We start from the raw sequence: 19,944 nt of genomic DNA, 5'->3' as shown, positions 1-19,944 counted from the left end.
TGACCACGTTGGTTGACATGGCAACAAGTGGAGCGCGAGGACGTTTGAGTTCACTGCTCACGCATGCGCAGAATGTTTTTTTTTTTTAAATAATTGTTTATTTGTATTGTTTATATCCATTGTTTTGGCGTATCATATATGCATAGAGTTGAAATCATATGCCAATGTTTTGTATTGAAATTAAACCACTCGATTTTATCCGTTAAAAGGACCATTTTTCCGATGTAGTTAAGATTGTTGACCTTAGACGAAGTTCAAACATATACTCAGTTACTTTAACATCTGGGTTAGCTTCAAAGGATAGTCATTGTTTTTCTGATTTTCACATTAAAAGTATTTTATTCATAATTAGGTTAATCAATTTGCTTCATTGTCAACCACTTTGTTGATGCAAACAACTAGAAATATGCAGTTGGCACCTAGTAGACCCCAGGCATTGAAACAGCAGCATGGGATGATTCAATATCAATAGAAGTGAAAAATGAAAGTGGGTCATTTCTACAGGACAGGGTTATCGTTGTAATTTGTAAGTGTTCCTGTATATAGGATCAGTGAACCACGACCACCTGAGTGCTTTGCGTTTATGTTACCTGACCCTTTTCTGTGTAACTGAAACTGCTGCACAGTGTTATGGAAGTTAAGCAGTGGAGGACTTATCAACACATAATCTGACTTGCATTCTACTAGCATATCTTCCCTGAAATATGTTACTTTCATTCAAAGTTTTCCCTTGAATGAAACATGTATATTAAATATTAACATTTTTGCTCAATAGCTTCCAGGTCATGTGATCAATTGACTCCAAATTAGTTTGGGATCATGTAACTACACTTGCTACATGAGATACGCCTTTTATTTTTACATTTTAGATCTGTTCATATTTTTAATGAATTTTTATATGTAAATTTTGTATACGTATATAAACTTAATTACAAGATGCATCCATGAAGCCAAAACTTCTTTTAAGAATAAGAAAACAATCTGCTTTGATCCAGAGTTTTTTTTTTCCAACCGATAAAACTTTTTACTGTCACATACAGACAGAGAAAGCATTATTTCAGCTTATTTCAACCTGTTTCATACAACCACACATCAAAAACGTGTCTTTTCTGCTGCAAAAGGAAGCGCATGAACCACATCTATAGGACAGCAGGTGCTACGATGGTGAAAACTGCTAAGAAATTATCTTTAAGTTGACAGCAGGAAGGGGAAGACACAAAAATCTAATTGTTACAAATCGCTATTTTCAATTTAAACTGGAGAGATTCAAATTCTGCTTTTTTAGTTAACCAATAGCCTCGTTTTACTCTAATCATCTTCATAAGATGACAAATGTGTAGAATAACAGAACTGTGATTCAGCAGGGGAGTTTAATAAAGACTTCTCAGTTCCCCAACCACTTCTGAGAAATTAACTCAGATTTGAAATAATTCAAAGGAAACAGCCACCAGAAAACGTAGCCACGAGTGAAAACGCAAATGAGAAATCTGTATTTTCAACATTGATGTCTTCCTTTTACAGCACAAGTGTTGACAAAGGCTGCAGATAACAGTGACATCCTACCTCAGTTCCTATCAGAGCATGTGAACGGAGCGGAGCTGCAAAATATAGTTGGAGCATGGAGCCAGTTTTGATGAAATGCGCTCCAGTACCGCTCCGATACTGCTCCCACCACGAGTCTCGGGCATGCAGAAATCCACCCAGAATTGAGCTGTGCCCATCACAGGACTATGGTGGGAAAGCGCCCACAATGGCCTTAACCATGGCCTGAACAGGCTAACGTTATGGTTCCTTAGCTAGCTAAGTTTAGCTCGCCAACACTAAGAGTCGTAGCAGTAATTAAAAGATACTTGGGTGATAAAGTATGTTTTCTTGTTATTTGTTAATAAATAAGAATAAGAAAAAGGCTAAAAAAGACGTGAGCATTTTCCAGTGAATAAAATGAAAATAGTGATCAGAGCTGCTGCTGGTTGACTGTTAGCTCTTCCGGCAGCAGCTAACACCTCGTCAATCACCGCCTGTCCCTCACAAGATAGACATCTGAGTTTGCACTGACTTATGGTGGACCTACATGGATGTATTTTTTTGTATATTGTGTTTGGTGAACGAAGTGAAAGTCGCGGGGGAAATGCCACGTCAGATCCACAGAGATGTCTATCTGTGTGGTGCTCCAGACAGCTAGCTCCAATCACCTGTATAAACAATGGCGACGAGCGCTATTTATAGTCCTCTCACCCTCTCTCGTTCACAGTGACGGTACGTGGTCAACACCGCTTTATCGATACACAGCAGGGAAAAGGGAGGTGAGTAAGGTGCACAGGTGTTATCACAACGTCATTACAAGTGCATTAAAAAGGTATGTAGCCCATTTTGGGGGTAAATTTTCTCTCCCATGAGTCCTTGTTGCATTCCCGCTATGCTGATTGGTTCTGGGCTGGTCACGTGTTTCGTGGACGCCATGTTTGCTACCAATATTCCTAGTTCATATAGCGATCCCCACAGTGAGCACTGTGAGCTATATCAGAACACTTCAAATACATTATTCAATTATTATTAGTTGTTATGCCAATATAATGCCAAGCTGCAGTGCATATGGCTGTAGTAAGACCGGGTCAGGGGAAACAACTACACCGTTTCCCCCGTGACAAAAAACGGAGGAAATGATGGGAGATTAAGGTCAGAAGGAAGAACTGGAAAGCGACAGATTTCTCCGTGTTGTGTGAGGTAAATTTTTTTCTCTGACTTTTGATAACAATTACTTCAAAAAATAAAGTCATAATAGCATTAATATATACCATGCTCTCAAAAACTCCTGACACCACTTAAGAAATGAATTAAGTTTGAAGTTAGTCAAGCCTTATGCTAACCTTATGCTAGTTAGAAAATTAGCAGCTACTGTCATAACAACAGTAACTCGGATGCAATATAACACCTACTGTGAAAACGACGTGTGCATTTAATTCATGTCGATGTAGACAGCCACATTTCGGTAACACATAACTTTGCCTCAGTTACTAAGTTATTACTGCTATCGCGCTAATATTATGGTCCTTTATTCCCGCGATTGACATCTGACTAAAACCTCATCCTGTACTTGTGAAAACACGTAACTTTGCCTCGGGTACTACCAAGTTATTATTGCTATCGGGCTAATGTTATGGTCCTTTTCCCCTGCGATTTACATCTTACTGAAACTCACGTCCATAGCCTCATCCTATACTGTCAATCGCGTTATCATTTTCTTATATATTTGGCAAAAAAAAAAACTGTAACTTTGTGAAGAATTCAGTAGTTAGTCATGAACATTTTGGATGTATTGAACTTGTGTGTATTTGGCCAATTTAGAAATGAGAGTTTGATTCATCCATGTGTTTGTGAAATAAGAGATGTCTGGTTAAGAATACATGATAACTTATTGATAGCTTTTGTAAATACATTTGCATTTTTCTTTTATCTGCAATTCATTTACTTCCATTAAAAAGTCACTGTCATTTTCCTTTTAGGACCACTTTGATGAAAAACAGTATGAGAGTGGCAGAGCAGATGGCCTGAGGAGACTCAAACCGAATGCCGTCCCAACCAAGTTCATCTTCACACCACCAGAGTGCCCCGAGAGACCCACCAAGCGCAGTAGGACAGAAGATGAATTGTGTCCCGGTGCACAGGAACACATACATGTTGACCGTTCCTATTGTTCTACGCAAAGCCATACATCTCTTGAAGTTCAAACAGGTAAATATGTTCAAGGTGTTCAAAGTGAGAACTGATTGAACTTAGTCTATTTTAAAATGAGGTATCCCCATAAGGACAGGAGTGCAAAATGCAGCAACAAAGTTAATGTGCCATATACATAAATGTAATTTTATTGGATGTTATAAATTATTGCTTTATTTTATATGCAGGTATTTATTTCCACTAAAAGTGACAATGCTTTTGGCTATTCAAAATAATAATTGACACCATTATTATTCATTTTGGTAATGTTTACTAAAGTTTACAATGCAAACGTGAAGTCTGATCATGACTGATATTATACCATTAAATCTTTCTCACTCTCTGTGCAGTCTGAAAACAATACTGAATTGATAGTGTCCGATTCAACCCATGTCTAGTTAGCTTGCATACATGTTTCCGAATTTAACGAGTGTGTGTGTTCTTTTCTTCTGATTCTTTTTCAGATATTCAAGTTGACCATTACCAGTTCGATCTGATGGACAATGCATGCACTGATAAGGCTGTAAGCGGGGAGACGGTCAGCAGGGAGACAGCTATCAGTGAGATGGTCAGCAGGGAGACAGCGGGAAGGGAGAATGTCAGCGAGGACACTACAAACTGGGACAAACAACAAGTGAACATCTTGAAGAACCAGGTATCCTCACTCCAGCGGGCTCTTGTTAAAGAAAGGAAAGAGAAGTGGAAGGTTATCAGGCAGAGAACAACTTGAAGCAAATATTTCAGGAGTCTTCAACACAAATCAGCTTTACAAACTTAGCCAAGCAAGTACACAGGGGACAAAATGGTCTGCTGACACCATCAAAAAAGGCACCCTGTCTTGGCACTGAGTCAGGTCAACCAGGATTCATACCAAGCTGCACCGTCACATCTGCGCTCGGCCATATGGGTGATGAAGAACATATCTGTAGAGGCAGGGATATGTTTCTCACTTGTCACTGGGGGTTATAGGTGTTTGTGTGTGGGCGGAGCTATGCATGTGTGTGTGGCTGTGGGTGTGTCACTGGGGCTGAGTGATTGCCTAATGAATATCACCTGCATCGGCCTACGAGTCTCTGCTCGATTTCGGTCACGGAGAGCGCGGCGGACGGTGGAAGGATAACGCTGGAAACCTTGGCCAGGAGAAGCTGCATTGGCGTTGGGTTTGAGGTGTGATCCGGGATTCACAGAAAGTGAGGTAAACTCAGGAGGCAGGATGCCAGGCGAGGATGAGGGAGAAGAAATAGATGACATGGAACAAGGCACTGACAAAACAAATGAGCCGATACAGGGTGCTGAAAGATGCACTGAAGGAGGTAGATAGCAGATGGTCAGCAATCAGAATAAGAAAAGGAAGGGACAATCAACTGAATCAGACGAAAACGGCAAGGAGGAAGGTAAACCACCTCAAATCAAAGTAATACTGCGATTTCAATCCCCGTGTACTGTCAATCCCATAAAGGCCAGCGAAGAAGTTCATAAATTGGTCGGAAATGTTTTTGCAGTTTGGCCTTTGAAGGACGGTAATTTAATGATTGTGTGTCGAGACAAAGATCAGCAACAAAGTCTAATGAAATGCAAAGAGTTTTTGGGGAAAGCGATTAAACCACAGGAGTGGGAAGAGAAAGGTAAAGTCTTGGGGGTGATTTCAGGTGTATCGACTGACATGTCTGACGATGAGATTAAAACTAACGTGAGGGGTGCACGAATTGTTAAAGTGAAGCGCCTACCTATCACTAGAAATGGAGTCAAGAGTGCAAGTCTGTCTGTTATGTTGGTCATGGATGAAGAGCAATTACCAGACAGGATTAAGATTGGATACGTCAGTTACAACGTTAGACCGTATATTCCCCCTCCAACGAGATGCTATAAATGTCAAAGATTTGGACACATTGCCGCTGTGTGTAGGGCTACACCCCGGTGCGCAAAGTGTGGGGGTGAACACGAGTATGGGAAGTGCGCCGAGGGAACTAAAGTTAGGTGTTGTAATTGTGGCGGGGAGCATAGCGCTGCATATAAGGGCTGCGAAGAGCATAAAAAAGCTGTGCAGGTACAAAATGTGAGAGTGAACGATAAACTATCCTATGCTGACGCTATTAAGAAAGTGAACAAAGCAAAACCAGTCGCCCGAGTGATTTCTGCCTCCCAGCCTTCCCCGCAAACATTGGTAGGCCCACAGCCCCCGAGACACATTGACAATGAGAACATCCTGATTGTTGACAAACAAAAATTTGTTGCATTTGTGGTGGAATGTATTAATTGTACAGCAACGATAGAAAGTAGGACACAAAAACCTATATAATTATAAGAGCAGCTAGGAAATATCTTGGGATGGAAGATCTGTCCTTTGCTTTTAATAATTCATTGATTGTTTCAAAGGTAAATGAAAGTCAGCAGTCATGTGGTGGTGGATTGTGATGGTACTGTCTATACTGCAATGGAATGCCAGAAGCTTAATAGCAAATGGCCAAGAGTTTAAGCACTTTATTGAAAGACAACACGATAAACCAAACATTATATGTGTACAGGAAACCTGGCTCAAACCAGTACTGGATTTTAGAATATTTGGATACACAGCCATACGTAGGGACAGAGGTGTAGGAATAGGAGGAGGAGTAGCTATTTTCATCCAACAGGGTCTTAATTATAAGTTGTTAAATGTAAATGCAGAAGTGGAAGCAATTGGGGTTGAAGTGTGGGCTGGGGACATAAAGTTTGAAGTGGTTAATTTTCATAACCCATGCTTAAAGATAACAAGAGAGCTACTTGAGGAAATCTGCAGTTAAGGGAGTAGCAGATTGATATTATGTGGGGATTTTAATGCTCACAACACACTGTGGGGAAGTAATCGAACAGATGATAATGGACGGGTAGTTGAGGTTTTTATGGATGATTGTAAGTTGGTGTGTATGAATGATGGAAAGGGGACGAGACTTGATGTGGTGCGTGGAGTAGAATCGGCCATAGATCTTCCTATAGTGTCAGAACAAGTAGCAGGAACCACTCAGTGGGATGTTCTTAAAAACTCTCTGGGAAGTGATCACTTCCCTATTTTGGTCAAGATAAGAGAACATAATGTTTACCTGGAGCACAACTTGCATCCTAGATGGAGTATGAGAGAGGCCAATTGGGGACTATACAGTATAGCATGACTGCGGATGCCAAATTTATGGGGATATTGCCGACTGTTGATGTTGAGGAATTTAACTCAGTGATCACGAATATAATATGTGATACTGCAGAGGAAATCATAGGCAAGTCTACTGGCCATAGGCAAAATAAAATGGTTCCCTGGTGGACAAATGAATACAAGGCAGCTGTTAAGGCTAGAAACAAAGCATTTAAGAACATTAAATGTAATCACTCTTTTGATAAACTAAAAGCATATAAACAAGCACAGTCTAAGGCTAGAAGGATTATTAAAGATGCTAAAAAGAGATATTGGAGGAACTTGTGTGGAACCATTGGATCAGAGACCAAAATAGAGGACATGTGGGGTATCATTTGCTGTAGCAAATGAATATCAAATGTAATGTTAATCTTGGAACAGCTGCAATGGCCCTGATGCCAAGGACTACATAACAGACTTAATGTGGTACAATATACAATAATATACAATAGCTTTAATGAATAATCATAATAATTTACTCTTACGGTTTCAGCAAGAAAATATTTACCAAGTTAGCAATACATGTTTTTTTTAACATTAAATGTCTTTAATTCATTCATCACCTTTTTAAGGTTATAGATCAAATCAGAAAATATAGTAAACGTCTCTCCAATCATTTCCTCATCATGTCAAGCCCAACCTATATACCTGAAATAAGCGAACCGTTCCGACCCGAACCGTACCGGACTGCATAGTGGGAACACGCCATATGTTGTCCGTTCCACATAATCTAGAACACAAAGCTCCCTCACGACTGAAAGGAATCAACTCCCCTCTTACAGTTTTTCTTTTGAAAACACAGGAACTATGTATTATTTTCTGTATTGTGTATAGTCATGAGCATGTTGTTAAGCATCTAAATGGCATGTAACTGGAGCACAACGTATGCAAGAAAATAAGGCCAGATGTGATCTATACCACTGACCATCATATCCTCCCTTAAAGTTCACTCATTATCTATTTAGCAGCTACACATGCAGCATGTTCACTTGACTCTTGCTGCTTATGTGGATTTGCCAATGTAATATGTTTTTTCTTTTGTTTATTAGATATTATCTTGTTTTAAAATGGAATATTATGGTATTTTTTTTTTTATGTAATGGGACAAGCTAACAGAGTTCTTTCACCATATTCTTTAAACAAACTATTAATCTATACAAAAATTTGTTTGGCTGCATCTTCTCGAGTTTACCTTGTTCTTAGAGTCCTAGAATCCTTTCTTTATATTGTTTTATTAACTGCATGGTCTACCTTTGTGTTGATGCGAGCTCCATTTTAGTCAACAAATGATGTAACATTATCATCAAAACGGGGTATGGAGATATGAACCACTTCATTCATTTATTTGTCAGTCGTTCAAGTCAAGGAGAATGTAAATACTTTTGTTAAAAACACTCCCCAAATTACATTAAGCGTTTATAAACAGTAGTGAAAAGTAACGTCAAAATCCATAGCAGGGACTCAGTGCATACAAACAATATATACATCAGCTTTGTGCTGTTTCCCACTACCATACTGTTTCTGACTCCTTCCTTGAGGCCTTTCACTTCACCTATAACATTACAAGCATTGTTCATTAAGGTTAAAGACAAACACAAATGTTACACATTGTCATTTGACAAAATGTGATTTATATAATTAAATCTCAACACAAACACTATATATGTCATAAGCAGGCCACATTCTTGAGGAGAAAAAACTGCTACTTGAATGACAAAGTTAAAAGAAGATGTGTCCTCATACCTTTTTCTATAAATGTGCACCAGATATGAAAACATTAAGATAGATAAGCAAAAGGTAAATTCCCTTCAGTATTCCATTTAGGAAGTTGAGTTGAGTGCACTGTGCTGAATGATATGACATGTAGGGAGAGTTTGAGGAGATGTTACATTGGAGGGGGGGGGGGCAGGTTTCTCAGGCGTTGCTCCTTTCCTCGATTGTAAAGGTTTCCATCGGGCCTTTGCTCAAGGCTTTGATGTTGTCCAGAAGACTGGTGGGGGTCAGAATGTGGGAAGACCCTGGACATAAATGATTAAACACGAGGTCAAAAAAATCATTTGCAAAATTCTGACTGGCTCCAGCAGGGGGCGCAAAAAAGCCAGAAATAAAACAAAAAACAGCCAATACAACTCAAAAGGAGGAAGGCCAAAAGGTGTTTATCAACTGAAGTCTGGAGTAATGTAGAAGTGGTATTAAAGCTCACCTATGATAACCTCGCAGGATTTCACCGCCTGGGTGACTTCATAGGCGCAGCGCATCTCAGAGTAGCTCATTCCTCCAATAATAAAGATGATGAGACGTGAGCCCGACCGGCGTTCGTCCTGAGCACTGGGTTTCGACTTCTGGCGAGCACTGTGGCATCAGACATGTATTGAGATGAAATTTAGTGGAACAAGTAGGAAAACAAGCCGTTAGCATCCTGACGTAAGACTAGGAAGATAGATACAGATGAAATAGATACACTTTCACACGAGGGCACAAACTTACCAGCCTCTCATTGTTGTCTATAGATTCAAATTGGGATTGTCCATGTGTTTTATTATGACTACTTTGATGAATATGACAAATAACTTTGAGCACATTTGTAGCACCAGAAAAGAAGGCAAGTGTCGGCTGTTGTTTTTTCTTGTATCCGATAGCTTTTGACATGAATTAAATGGGTTGAATGGAAAAAAAGAGCGTTTCTAAAGTACCTCTTGCAGAATTTTGCATCAGAAACTGTTTTGCACAATCACTTTAAACACCCACCTGACAGCCCCAGAGCCATTCCATGCGGCAGGACACTCAGACTGGTGCGGCCATTCTCTGGCGTCCAGTTTGTTCTCCACGGCATCCTGACGGTAACAGAGATTAAATGTCTCGGTAGTTAGTTACATGTTGTTACATGTTGTTACATGCGATTCTGTGAAGTAGACAGCATTAGCTCCAAAAATGTTTTGCCATTAGATCAAGTTTTCCCTTGAATGAAACATGTATATTATTTTGTATACGTATATTAACTTAATTACAAGATGCATCCATGAAGCCAAAACTTCTTTTAAGAATAAGAAAACAATCTGCTTTAATCCAGTTTTTTTTTTCCAACCGATAAAACTTTTTACTGTCACATACAGACAGAGAAAGCATTATTTCAGCTTATTTCAACCTGTTTCATACAACCACACATCAAAAACGTGTCTTTTCTGCTGCAAAAGGAAGCGCATGAACCACATCTATAGGACAGCAGGTGCTACGATGGTGAAAACCGCTAAGAAATGATCTTTAAGTTGACAACAGGAAGGGGAAGACACAAAAATCTAATTGTTACAAATCGCTATTTTCAATTTAAACTGGAGAGATTCAAATTCTGCTTTTTTAGTTAAGCAATAGCCTCGTTTTACTCTAATCATCTTCATAAGATGACAAACGTGTAGAATAACAGAACTGTGATTCAGCAGGGGAGTTTAATAAAGACTTCTCAGTTCCCCAACCACTTCTGAGAAATGAACTCAGATTTGAAATAATTCAAAGGAAACAGCCACCAGAAAACGTAGCCACGAGTGAAAACGCAAATGAGAAATCTACATTTTCAACATTGATGTCTTCCTTTTACAGCACAAGTGTTGACAAAGGCTTCAGATAACAGTGACATCCTACTCAGTTCCTATACCAGGGTATCCCTGGGTTTAACCACATGAAATTTAAGACCTTTTTAAGACCACAAAAAATGAAAATTAAGACTGGGGTCGAGACCCTGGGGGGTTCGATCCCCTCTAGGACACAAAACACCACGTACACAAATCAGTTTAAAATCTGTTATTTCACAGATCATGCAGAGCAGTCACTGTACATATTGTGGATAGGTCAAGTAATTGAAAACACAGGTAAAAAAACACATATGCTTAAAGTGTACTTTTGACAACTGTACTTAGTACAAAGTACAATATTTTCGGTGATTTAAAATGCGCTTCATTGCATTGTCATGCGTTTTGTCCCGAATAAATACTGCTAACGAGAGAAGTTGTCCTCCTGTGATTCACCGATTCATACGAGTTTTACAAAGCTGCCGTCAACATTCACCACTGACCTCTCATGTCACATAAATAAGCCACGCTAAGCACGCTGTAGCACACCAAAATACATCGCCATTTTCTTTGTAACATAAAGCACTGTTGTCATCTTAGCCATAGTCGGAACTGCTTCAGAACAGCTACGTTAAAGCTACTGTTGTGATCGATAACAAAATGGCATTCCATGTTCATTGCTAGTGCTCGCAAATATATCTGCTATGGCCAAGCTCAGCAAAGAAGGGTTGACGTTCTTGAGCTAGCTTAGCATGTTTTGCGCTCCTCATGTCCAGGGCAAGGTGACCTAATGTTGTAAGTTTGAATTGTTTACGACAGCACTTACATCTCGCCTCCACGTCAGTCTCTGGGGCCGCGAGCAACCAGCTGCTGTATTTTGGATCACTTAGCCATTGCGGGTTGAATTTGCACTTTCCCATCTTCGAAACAACTGACCACCAACTGCCGGGCGGGTTGGCTCATGCACGCTGTCACTGTCACTGTACTCACGAACTGTCAGGCTAGCCGAGACCTGTGTGCTCATGCTCCATATTCACGTTCGCGCGCTCTGTTATTCATGTTTGACGTTCATAGGGGCTGTGGTTCGTTCACGTTTTCTGCGTTGCTCGTAATTCGCTACAGATCGGTTGAGGGGGAAAAATAGACCAGAGAAATTTAAGACCTATGTATGACATTTTAGACCCGTGACACACATTTAAGACCTTTTTAAGGCCTAAAATCGGGGGAATTTTTTTAAAGACTTTTTTAAGACTTTTAAGACCCCGCGGCTACCCTGTATACAAAACTCTTTTTATCTTATTGTAATAAACTCTTTATGGAACCCTTTCAACATATGATAAAAGCAATTGAGCATAAGTACCGAGGGATGTTGGAATGGAAACAGAAGGATCACCTACCAGGATCTACACAAAAGTGGTGCCTTTCTGTGCCCTATAAATGCAACTGGAACATAATAACATATACAAAGATATGACACTGCCTATCAGGTGACCTGAATGTAATAACCTGCTTTTGTTCTGGTGGAGACTTGGCGTGGCAGCCCACTGAGCTACAACATGAAGCCGGTAAGGCTTAAGCTGTTTAAATATCAGTTAACTGTAAGAGAATAAAGATGTTAATGCTATGTGATCTCACAACAGCTAAAGGCATCTATTGTCAGAATATTCTTACTCACCTCCATCACATCTTTTATAACTGGGGTCCATCTTGACAGGTTGTACTTCTCCTCCTGGGAACGATCCCGCCGGGTAGCTTTTCGAGAAAAGAAACTCGGCTGCAACCAAAAGTATAAAAAGACCATCAACATGATTATAATAATAAAAAAAAAAAAGAGATTGTAGTGTAAAGGCCCAGCCTTCAGCTACAATCAGTTTTTCTGAATGAAATAATCCTCTTACCGATGTGATGATGGGGACGCCCAGTTCTTTCCAGTTCAGGATAAACTCTCGTTCGTCCTCAATCTTAACATGCTGGATAAGTTTGTTTAAGTTCTCATCTGTTGTTCCTGTTTTTACACACAACATGGTTTATTAGAGCTAACACCTTTTAATCAAATAACTAATTATGTGTAACTTTAGTAAATAAAAAAAGGTTTAACTACATTTTGTGTTAAACTGGCTAAAAGCTCAGTGGGAATTGAACATATTTCATTAGCAGACAGTGAACAGAGGTGGCCTTGTTTTTCTATTTACCGCTGAGGCTGAAGATGTAGAGCAGCACGGCTCTGATCTTGTCGTAGGTGCTGTATGGGTGCAGCAGCACAGGCAGCAGAGTCCTCATTGGATCTTTTACCTTCACTCCGTCCACATCTGAACCAACAGCGAGGTCCTTCACAGAAAATGCACAGCATATTTCACATCTGGTAGATTACCATTACGGCTGACACATTTCTTCTAAATCATTGAAGGTCAGTAGTTAGAGCTACAGAAAGCTACTCATCAAAAGTGACCATGAGGAGTCAGAATCTGACATTTCACAGTCTGTATCCAAGTCCAAGCTGTCAAACCACTCATTCTAGTAGAGCAATGTTGAATTTCAGACAGATCATAGTGGTCACTCCTTATTTTGCATACAATTGAGATTAATTTGTGTAATTTAAGGACGCCTTTCCACCTCCTTGCACTTCTTTTGGGAGTTTTCACTTCTGGAAACTCACAAAAAAAAACCTGCCCTTTGTAGATCTAAGATGTAAACATACTCATTCATCGAATGGATAACTTCTTGCCTCAGAGGTTTTCCAAAAAACATTTCACAGAACTAGTTATGTAACATAAGAGGTTTGGAAATGGGCCACCATGTAGGTCAAGTCAGAAAGCCAACGGCGTGCTCTGCGGACATGTACCATCCGCATAGTGCTAAAGGATAAGGCGCTTTCTGCTTGGAAAATGTTGCATATACACCCACAACTAGTTCAAGCAGTGGTAAAAAAGACAAAACAGAGTGCAGACAGACCTGTTCAGCTTTGCAGAGTTTCTCCACGTTGTTGGAAAAATGTTTCATGCATTCTTCAGCCAACTGCAGATGAATTGTTTTCTAGAATTAAGGCAGACAGAGAGACTAGTTAAAAAATATCTCCTTTGCTGCTAAAATCATGACAAAGCCATCAGGCATGATAACAGGCTGTGGAGACACCACACTCAACCACAACATAATGATCACCTACATCTGTAATCATCTCCAACAACTGCTGGGAAGCAAATACTGTTAGCGTTTCATTTGTCCTAGAACCAATCTCAAGGCATAGTCCTTAAAGAAATTCAGTAACAGTTTCAAATTTAAGCTGAATAGATAGCATTATGATAAGTGCAATTCAGGTCTTAAAGTTACTTTAAGTGGTGCCTCATACCTCTGTCACCTGTTTACGGAAAGAAGGCATCTTCTTCATCATTTGGGCCAAGTTGCCGATTGTGATCTGAGGAAAAAGTCAAATCAGTGTTTGATTAAGATATGATCTTAATATAAAGGGAATATTTAAAGATACCAGAGAAGCACCCAAGCAGAAACACCAGTACTGTACCTTCTCATCTGGCTGTTTCTTGCTAGCAGATATTTCCTTTAGCATCTTGGGGATTTGTCTATTGTAAGAACAAAACAAAGTTAAGCTCTGAGTGATGACAAAAGAACAGGATATTGCACTCACCTGAATGTTGCACACATACTCTGAAACCTCAGCGATGTGTTTGTGCCTGAGCTTCACCCAGAGCATGTCGTCCTCATTCAGCAGGGCCTGCTTCTCTGAGCCATCTTTGGACTTGTACCTGGCCACAAGTTTACCCAGATAATTAGTTTCAACTAGCTTCACGACAACATGGTGCAGTAGGGTGACCGTGTGTAGTTCTGAGTGCAGGGAGATACAGAAAAAGGTTTACTTGTAGGTGTCGTTCTCGATATCAATAAGGTCGTATGTCATGGCCTGGTAAGTGAGCTCATGCAGGATTGGGCTCACGGGGTCAAAACTTCTTTCCACTATCAACAGCTGCGCTTGGGTTTTTCCCTAGAGATGCAGGGAAAATCAGAGGTAAAATACAGCCTTTTATGTGAAAAATCTTTGATAATGACATGACTTTCCTCTGATTTTCTGTGATAATGCTCAACGGCTAACTTTTCAAATTTCGTGTCAAGGAACAATTTCATCTGCTTAAGGCGAAAAAAGTTTTTTTTTAATTTTCCTTTCACACAATGACTTCCGTTAAGCTGTAAGAGGAAAATAACACCAGACTTGAAGGTTCATATTTACTCCCAAGGCTAAGTCTCTGTTTGTCCTGTCAACATTCTTTGTTCAGCAGGCGTCTCACCTTCTTCTTACCGCTGTCATCCAGCTCATAATGTTTCACCAGCTTGTTGTCGACCAGCTCGGCAAGAGTTTTGGCGTTCTCCATGTTGCCGTCTCTATTTATGATATAAATTGAATTCCAAGAGTTATCACAGTCAAGTTAATCCATATTGATGTTTAAAGGGATAATCCGGAGTAAAATGCACTTTAGGTCAATTTACGGGATGTTGGGAGTACATACGCTGAGTTGACATCAAAATCATTTAATTCTGATGTGTTTTGAGAATTTTGATTTGACCGTTTTCAGCCAAAAGTCGTTAGCCTGGAGGAGAGTGGGGCATATGGTATCGCCGCTACAAAATGCTATTTTTACACCTCTTCTACAGCTCCAAACAACATAACACTTACGTGGTAGTGAGTAGAGGGTCCCTAAATCCAAACAGAAGTGTCCCGAGGTCTTCATGTGGTCGGATAGAGAGTCCAGAATGAATTTAATCAAGCCAGTATCTTTACGGAAATGCTCCTGCTGCAGCTGGCATCTTCAGCGTAAAGTCCGTATACTGTAGTAGAGAGCCGAGTGTGGAGTAACACGCTCTGGAAATTCACAATTTTGTTGCCGTTTTTTTTTTTACAAACATAGTCCAGTATTTCTTTCGAAAGCCAGGATAGGAACAAACACGCACCATAACTCCAAAAGTTTGCTCCGCTGTTTGTTCAACAATCTGCTCACACACCTCTCCTTCTTCTGTGATGGTCACTCCAGTCACGCAAAAGACGTCTTCCGTAAACAGGAGGCTAGGTCACGCGAGACGTAAGGTCACGTGACATTTTATAAAATTCCAACCTGTTAGTAAGCTAGGCTTTGCTGTTGCATACAACTTCATTTCACTTTCGAAAGAAATACTGGACTATGTTTGTAAAAAGAACGGCAACGAAATTGTGAATTTCCAGAGCGAGTTACTCCACACTCGGCTCACTACTATACGGTCTTTACGCTGAAGATGCCAGCTGCAGCAGCAACATTTCCGGAAAGATACTGGCTTGATTAAATTCATTCTGGACTCTATATCCGACCACATGAAGACCTCGGGACACTTCGGTTTGGCTTTAAGGACCCTCTTCTCACTACCACGTAAGTGTTATGTTGTTTGGAGCTGTAGAAGAGGTGTAAAAATAGCGTTTTGTAGCGGCGATACAATATGCCACACTCTCCTCCAGGCTAACAACTTTTGACTGAAAACGGTCAAATCAAAATTCTCAAAACACATAAGAATTAAATGATTTTGATGTCAACTCAACGTATGTACTCCCAACATCCCGTAAATTGACCTAAAGTGCATTTTACTCCGGATTATCCCTTTAAGATACCAGAACTTGTTAACCCAGCAACTGTAACATAACAGACATCAAACTGACTTCTATGGTGTTTTGTAGATGCCATTTAGAGAAAGATTTGAGTTATTTTTCAACATATTTTGGAAAAATCGCTGTCAGCTGTTTCTTGCAGGCAGTTCTGATTAGATATCAATAATTAGCTTTTTAATGGACAATTTACTTATTCATCTATTTTTTATTTTGTAGATAAATAAGAGCAACACATAGCTTTTCAAATATCTACATTCAAATATAATCTGCTGCCTATTAAGTTAAAGTAAGAGCAAAGTGAGGTGCTTTAAGGGGGAATGTCTGCTCCACTTAAGATGCTCAATGGACGATCAGTAAACTATAGAACCGACCACAACCTTACCAACAACCATAGCTAACCGGGGCTGCTAATTTCCAGATGATTTTCAAAACTTGTCAATCAGGATTACAATGATTCACAGTGCGGTCAGACAGCAAGTCATTCATTTTTTTTTCTAGCTTAACCCAAAGCCTAAATCTCATTTTCTGCTACAGTTAGGTAACACTTTCTAAGTTCTTCTCATAAAAAGCATCCTTCTGCTTTAGGGCTGTGATGTGCTGGAACCTGAGAAACTAAATCTTCTTTGGCTTACTTCTTGTATCTGACCCCTGGGTATTCGTCCAATGTAGCACAGAGCGTGACAAGCTGTTCTGCGAGTGTCTCCAGTGTCTTCTTTTTGTCCTGACTGTGAGGACTGTAGATGCTTTTGAATCCCTCTGGATTATCACATGTGAATACCTGGAAAATACACAGAAAATAATTTGTATGCCAGCATATAATGAATAGTTTTTAATCTCTGATGATATCCCCAATTTAAGGAATAAGGGTAATATGCAACAAATATTGAAAACAAGTAAGATGTTTTGATATTTTCAAAATCCATAAAAATGATCTTGACCTAACAAACTGCTACAGCCAACACTTGTGACTGATTCACTCAGAGTATTAAGGCTTTCTCTCTGTCAGCTGCAATAAACTAGAACAAACTTTGGATTAAAATGAGGAAATGGGACATTGTGAAACTAAAAGAACAAACTTTGCCAGCTGCAATCACTCACTTGTGCCTCTTGTGGCAGGAAGGAGATGTTAATTTCTTTGCAGACGCGGATGTACTTTGCACAGTAGAGCTTCATCTCGTTGAACAGGTTATCAGGGCAGTCTGTGGAACCAAAATAACTTTCAGTGTGTATTTTGATAATGTCCTTTATCTTTTTGTCTGATAATTTGTAATTAAACTTGATTCAAGAGACAATTTTAAGTCACTTACAGTCAGTAAAATAAACATATGCTGATTTGTATTTGGGTTTGGGCTTGAAGTCATCTATAAAGGCTTGCACACACTGTGAAAACAAATTCAGCTATCAAGGGAGAACTTGGCAGAACGAATCTGATCGTTGCAGGGTTATGATGACAAACCTTCGAGGTTGGTGTCATGAAGTAGATTGCCTTCATTTCGGGAACAGGCTCTCTGCTTTTGTAAAGGTCCTCCACAACTACAGAAACAAAACATTCACTTTAACAGTAGCTGTGTCAAAAGAATCCACATACAGATTATAATTAGTTCCAATTGATGCCTGTATTTTAGGAAACAATCTGGTTTTGCTGTAATGGAAACCTCTCAACCTACTTGTAATTTTCTCTGTCATCAGATCGGACATTTTGCAGCATGATGCCAGGAGCTTGGTGGTAAAGGGGTCCAGAATTAATATCTGTGAAGACATATTTGTAGTGGTCTGTAAATTAGGATCCACATTGATTGCACAGTTTTGTAACAGAGCCTGAAAATAAAGTCTCTCGACAGTCATAGTGCATGAGTAAAATCAGTCACACAAGACATTCAATCTGTAATGACAAGCTTTTTTGTTTATGCAGTAACAAACTTGCAGTTTTGCCCTACCTTCCATACTTCAGATTTTCTACAGTCTGTGATAATGGTGTCTTTTATTCCTGTAAGAAACACAAAGCACGACAACATGAAGAATAAGAGTAAAACCAGTAGGAAATCACATTCAACACTATTAAAAATCCATCTTGGATATTATGTTGAAAACCATGAGCTCAATATAAGAGATGGACACAGTCAGAGAACAGATTGCATCACAGCAGACAAAACATCTCAGATCACTCAAGTACAACCCTTTCAAAAAGCATCAAATACTCTTATGAAATAGCAGGACTGTAGATCTTCCCCATAACTCATAAAGGTTCCATCTAGATTAAGAGAGATTATTGCTTTTCCAATCAGAAAAGAAAGTAAAGGATCTAATGCAAATAATCAAAAAATAAATGTATGTATTAGTTAAAAACATTGCCCTGGTTACATTTAGTATCTTTGATCGAGTAGATTTAAATTATTAATTAGCTTGCTGGTGGAAATCAATTCTGATATCATTTAGAAAGCTATGAGATTTCTTATGACTCCTCCAATATCATAACTAACACTAGGCTATATCAATCTTAAAAACTTTCCTGTTAGACTTTATGGAGATATTAAAGATTCGCTTAGGCCAGATATAGAACTTAGTTAACGTATTGTGTACCATATTTTAGCGTCCTGCAAAGCCATTTTGCTCTACAAACGTAACCTGACTCCAACCAGATGAGAGTCGTTATTTGGAGCAGGTTTGTGTCAGTAATTGATCCAATTCAAACAGAGTTAGCATGCAGGGATGAGGTGGGGCTACAGGCGATACAAGTGACCTCACGTAGACAACTGCCACAAAAGTATGCCACAGAAGTCAGGAGAAGCATGGCAAACAACAAGTGTTTAACCAAGTTTAGTCGCTCGTTGTATACTCTATCATCTGATCCCAAGTTTGTGAACTTCCGTTGCAAAATACAGCAGAGTAAAACTGAACTTTTCCTGACACCCGCGAAATGCAAAGTCACTCAATAAGAAGTCATTAATAACAGCACATAATTCGCAACCCAGCAAGTTCATAAAAAAGCTAAACTTCACAAAGCCACGAAACGCTCTACGGAATGAACTTACTTTTCCAAACTATTCTTTTCAGCCCGTGATCTGAACCCGCTGCCATCTTGTTTTCTTTTTTTCCTATACGCCTCTTCTTCCTGTTGGTCCGGTGTCAATGGAATCTGACGTCAACTGCGTCAACAAGTGTGCGACGGGGCGTGGTTGTAGTTTTTATACTACAGATAGAAAATGCCGTTTCTGTCCAAAATGTGCGGTAGATGGAGAAAAATTAAAGCTGTTAGTGAAAGAGATGAACATGAAAAAAATTAACATCTTAAAAAAGACAAAAAACTACTGACTCATGGTAAGGCAGTTTCACTTTTAAATTCACAACTAAATTCAATTCAATTCAGCTTTATTGTCAATTCTTCAACGACGCTGAAGTTGGCATCCGATTCGCCAGCCTCCGATTCGCGCATTAAAGGGGTGGGCATAAAGGGCCATTTCACTGCTTTTTTTGCATTTTGATCGACCAAAACAAGGTCCTGTATGGAAACTACAAAAGTTACACTGATCAAATCTGGATGGAATTATTCTAAAGAGGTTTTAGATTCATTAAAATCTTGTTTGGGATTTGTGAAACCTTTTTCTGATTTGTGAAAATACAGAACAGGGCCATTTCACTGCTTTTTTGGTATTCTGATCACCCTGAACTGGGTCCTGTATGGAAACTACATTACTTAGACAGCTCAAATCTGGATGGAATTATTCTAAAGAGGCTATAGATTCATTAAAACCTTGTTTGGGATTTGTGAAACCTTTTTCTGATTTGTGAAAATGCAACTGATCTATGCTGTAGAACGAAATGTGACTCCTTACAAAATCAACACTTTATCACGAATAAGTTTT

The 19,944-nt window shown here is 39.4% G+C and overlaps 1 protein-coding gene across 1 annotated transcript; it reads right to left on the bottom strand.

Annotated features, from left to right (window-relative positions):
• Positions 1-8,194: 8,194 nt before the first annotated feature.
• On the bottom strand, positions 8,195-19,216 carry stxbp3 (syntaxin binding protein 3). The gene is made up of 19 exons (XM_075485921.1): positions 19,114-19,216; positions 18,019-18,068; positions 17,749-17,830; positions 17,538-17,614; positions 17,389-17,461; positions 17,180-17,280; positions 16,714-16,859; positions 14,739-14,832; positions 14,313-14,437; positions 14,103-14,201; positions 13,961-14,018; positions 13,790-13,855; positions 13,396-13,476; positions 12,636-12,771; positions 12,342-12,448; positions 12,119-12,217; positions 9,629-9,714; positions 9,084-9,232; positions 8,195-8,898 (listed from the first exon to the last, which is right to left on the bottom strand). Exons 1-19 carry the CDS (start codon positions 19,157-19,159, stop codon positions 8,795-8,797), a joined length of 1,779 nt encoding a protein of 592 aa, XP_075342036.1. The 5' UTR covers positions 19,160-19,216; the 3' UTR covers positions 8,195-8,794.
• Between the last annotated feature and the right edge of the window lie 728 nt (positions 19,217-19,944).

This window comes from Odontesthes bonariensis, chromosome 15, assembly GCF_027942865.1.
Source record: "Odontesthes bonariensis isolate fOdoBon6 chromosome 15, fOdoBon6.hap1, whole genome shotgun sequence".
In the NCBI taxonomy this organism is placed as follows: Eukaryota; Metazoa; Chordata; class Actinopteri; order Atheriniformes; family Atherinopsidae; genus Odontesthes; species Odontesthes bonariensis.
Note: the sequence above shows the minus strand (reverse complement) of the source record. Positions and strands in the feature narration are given on the sequence as shown.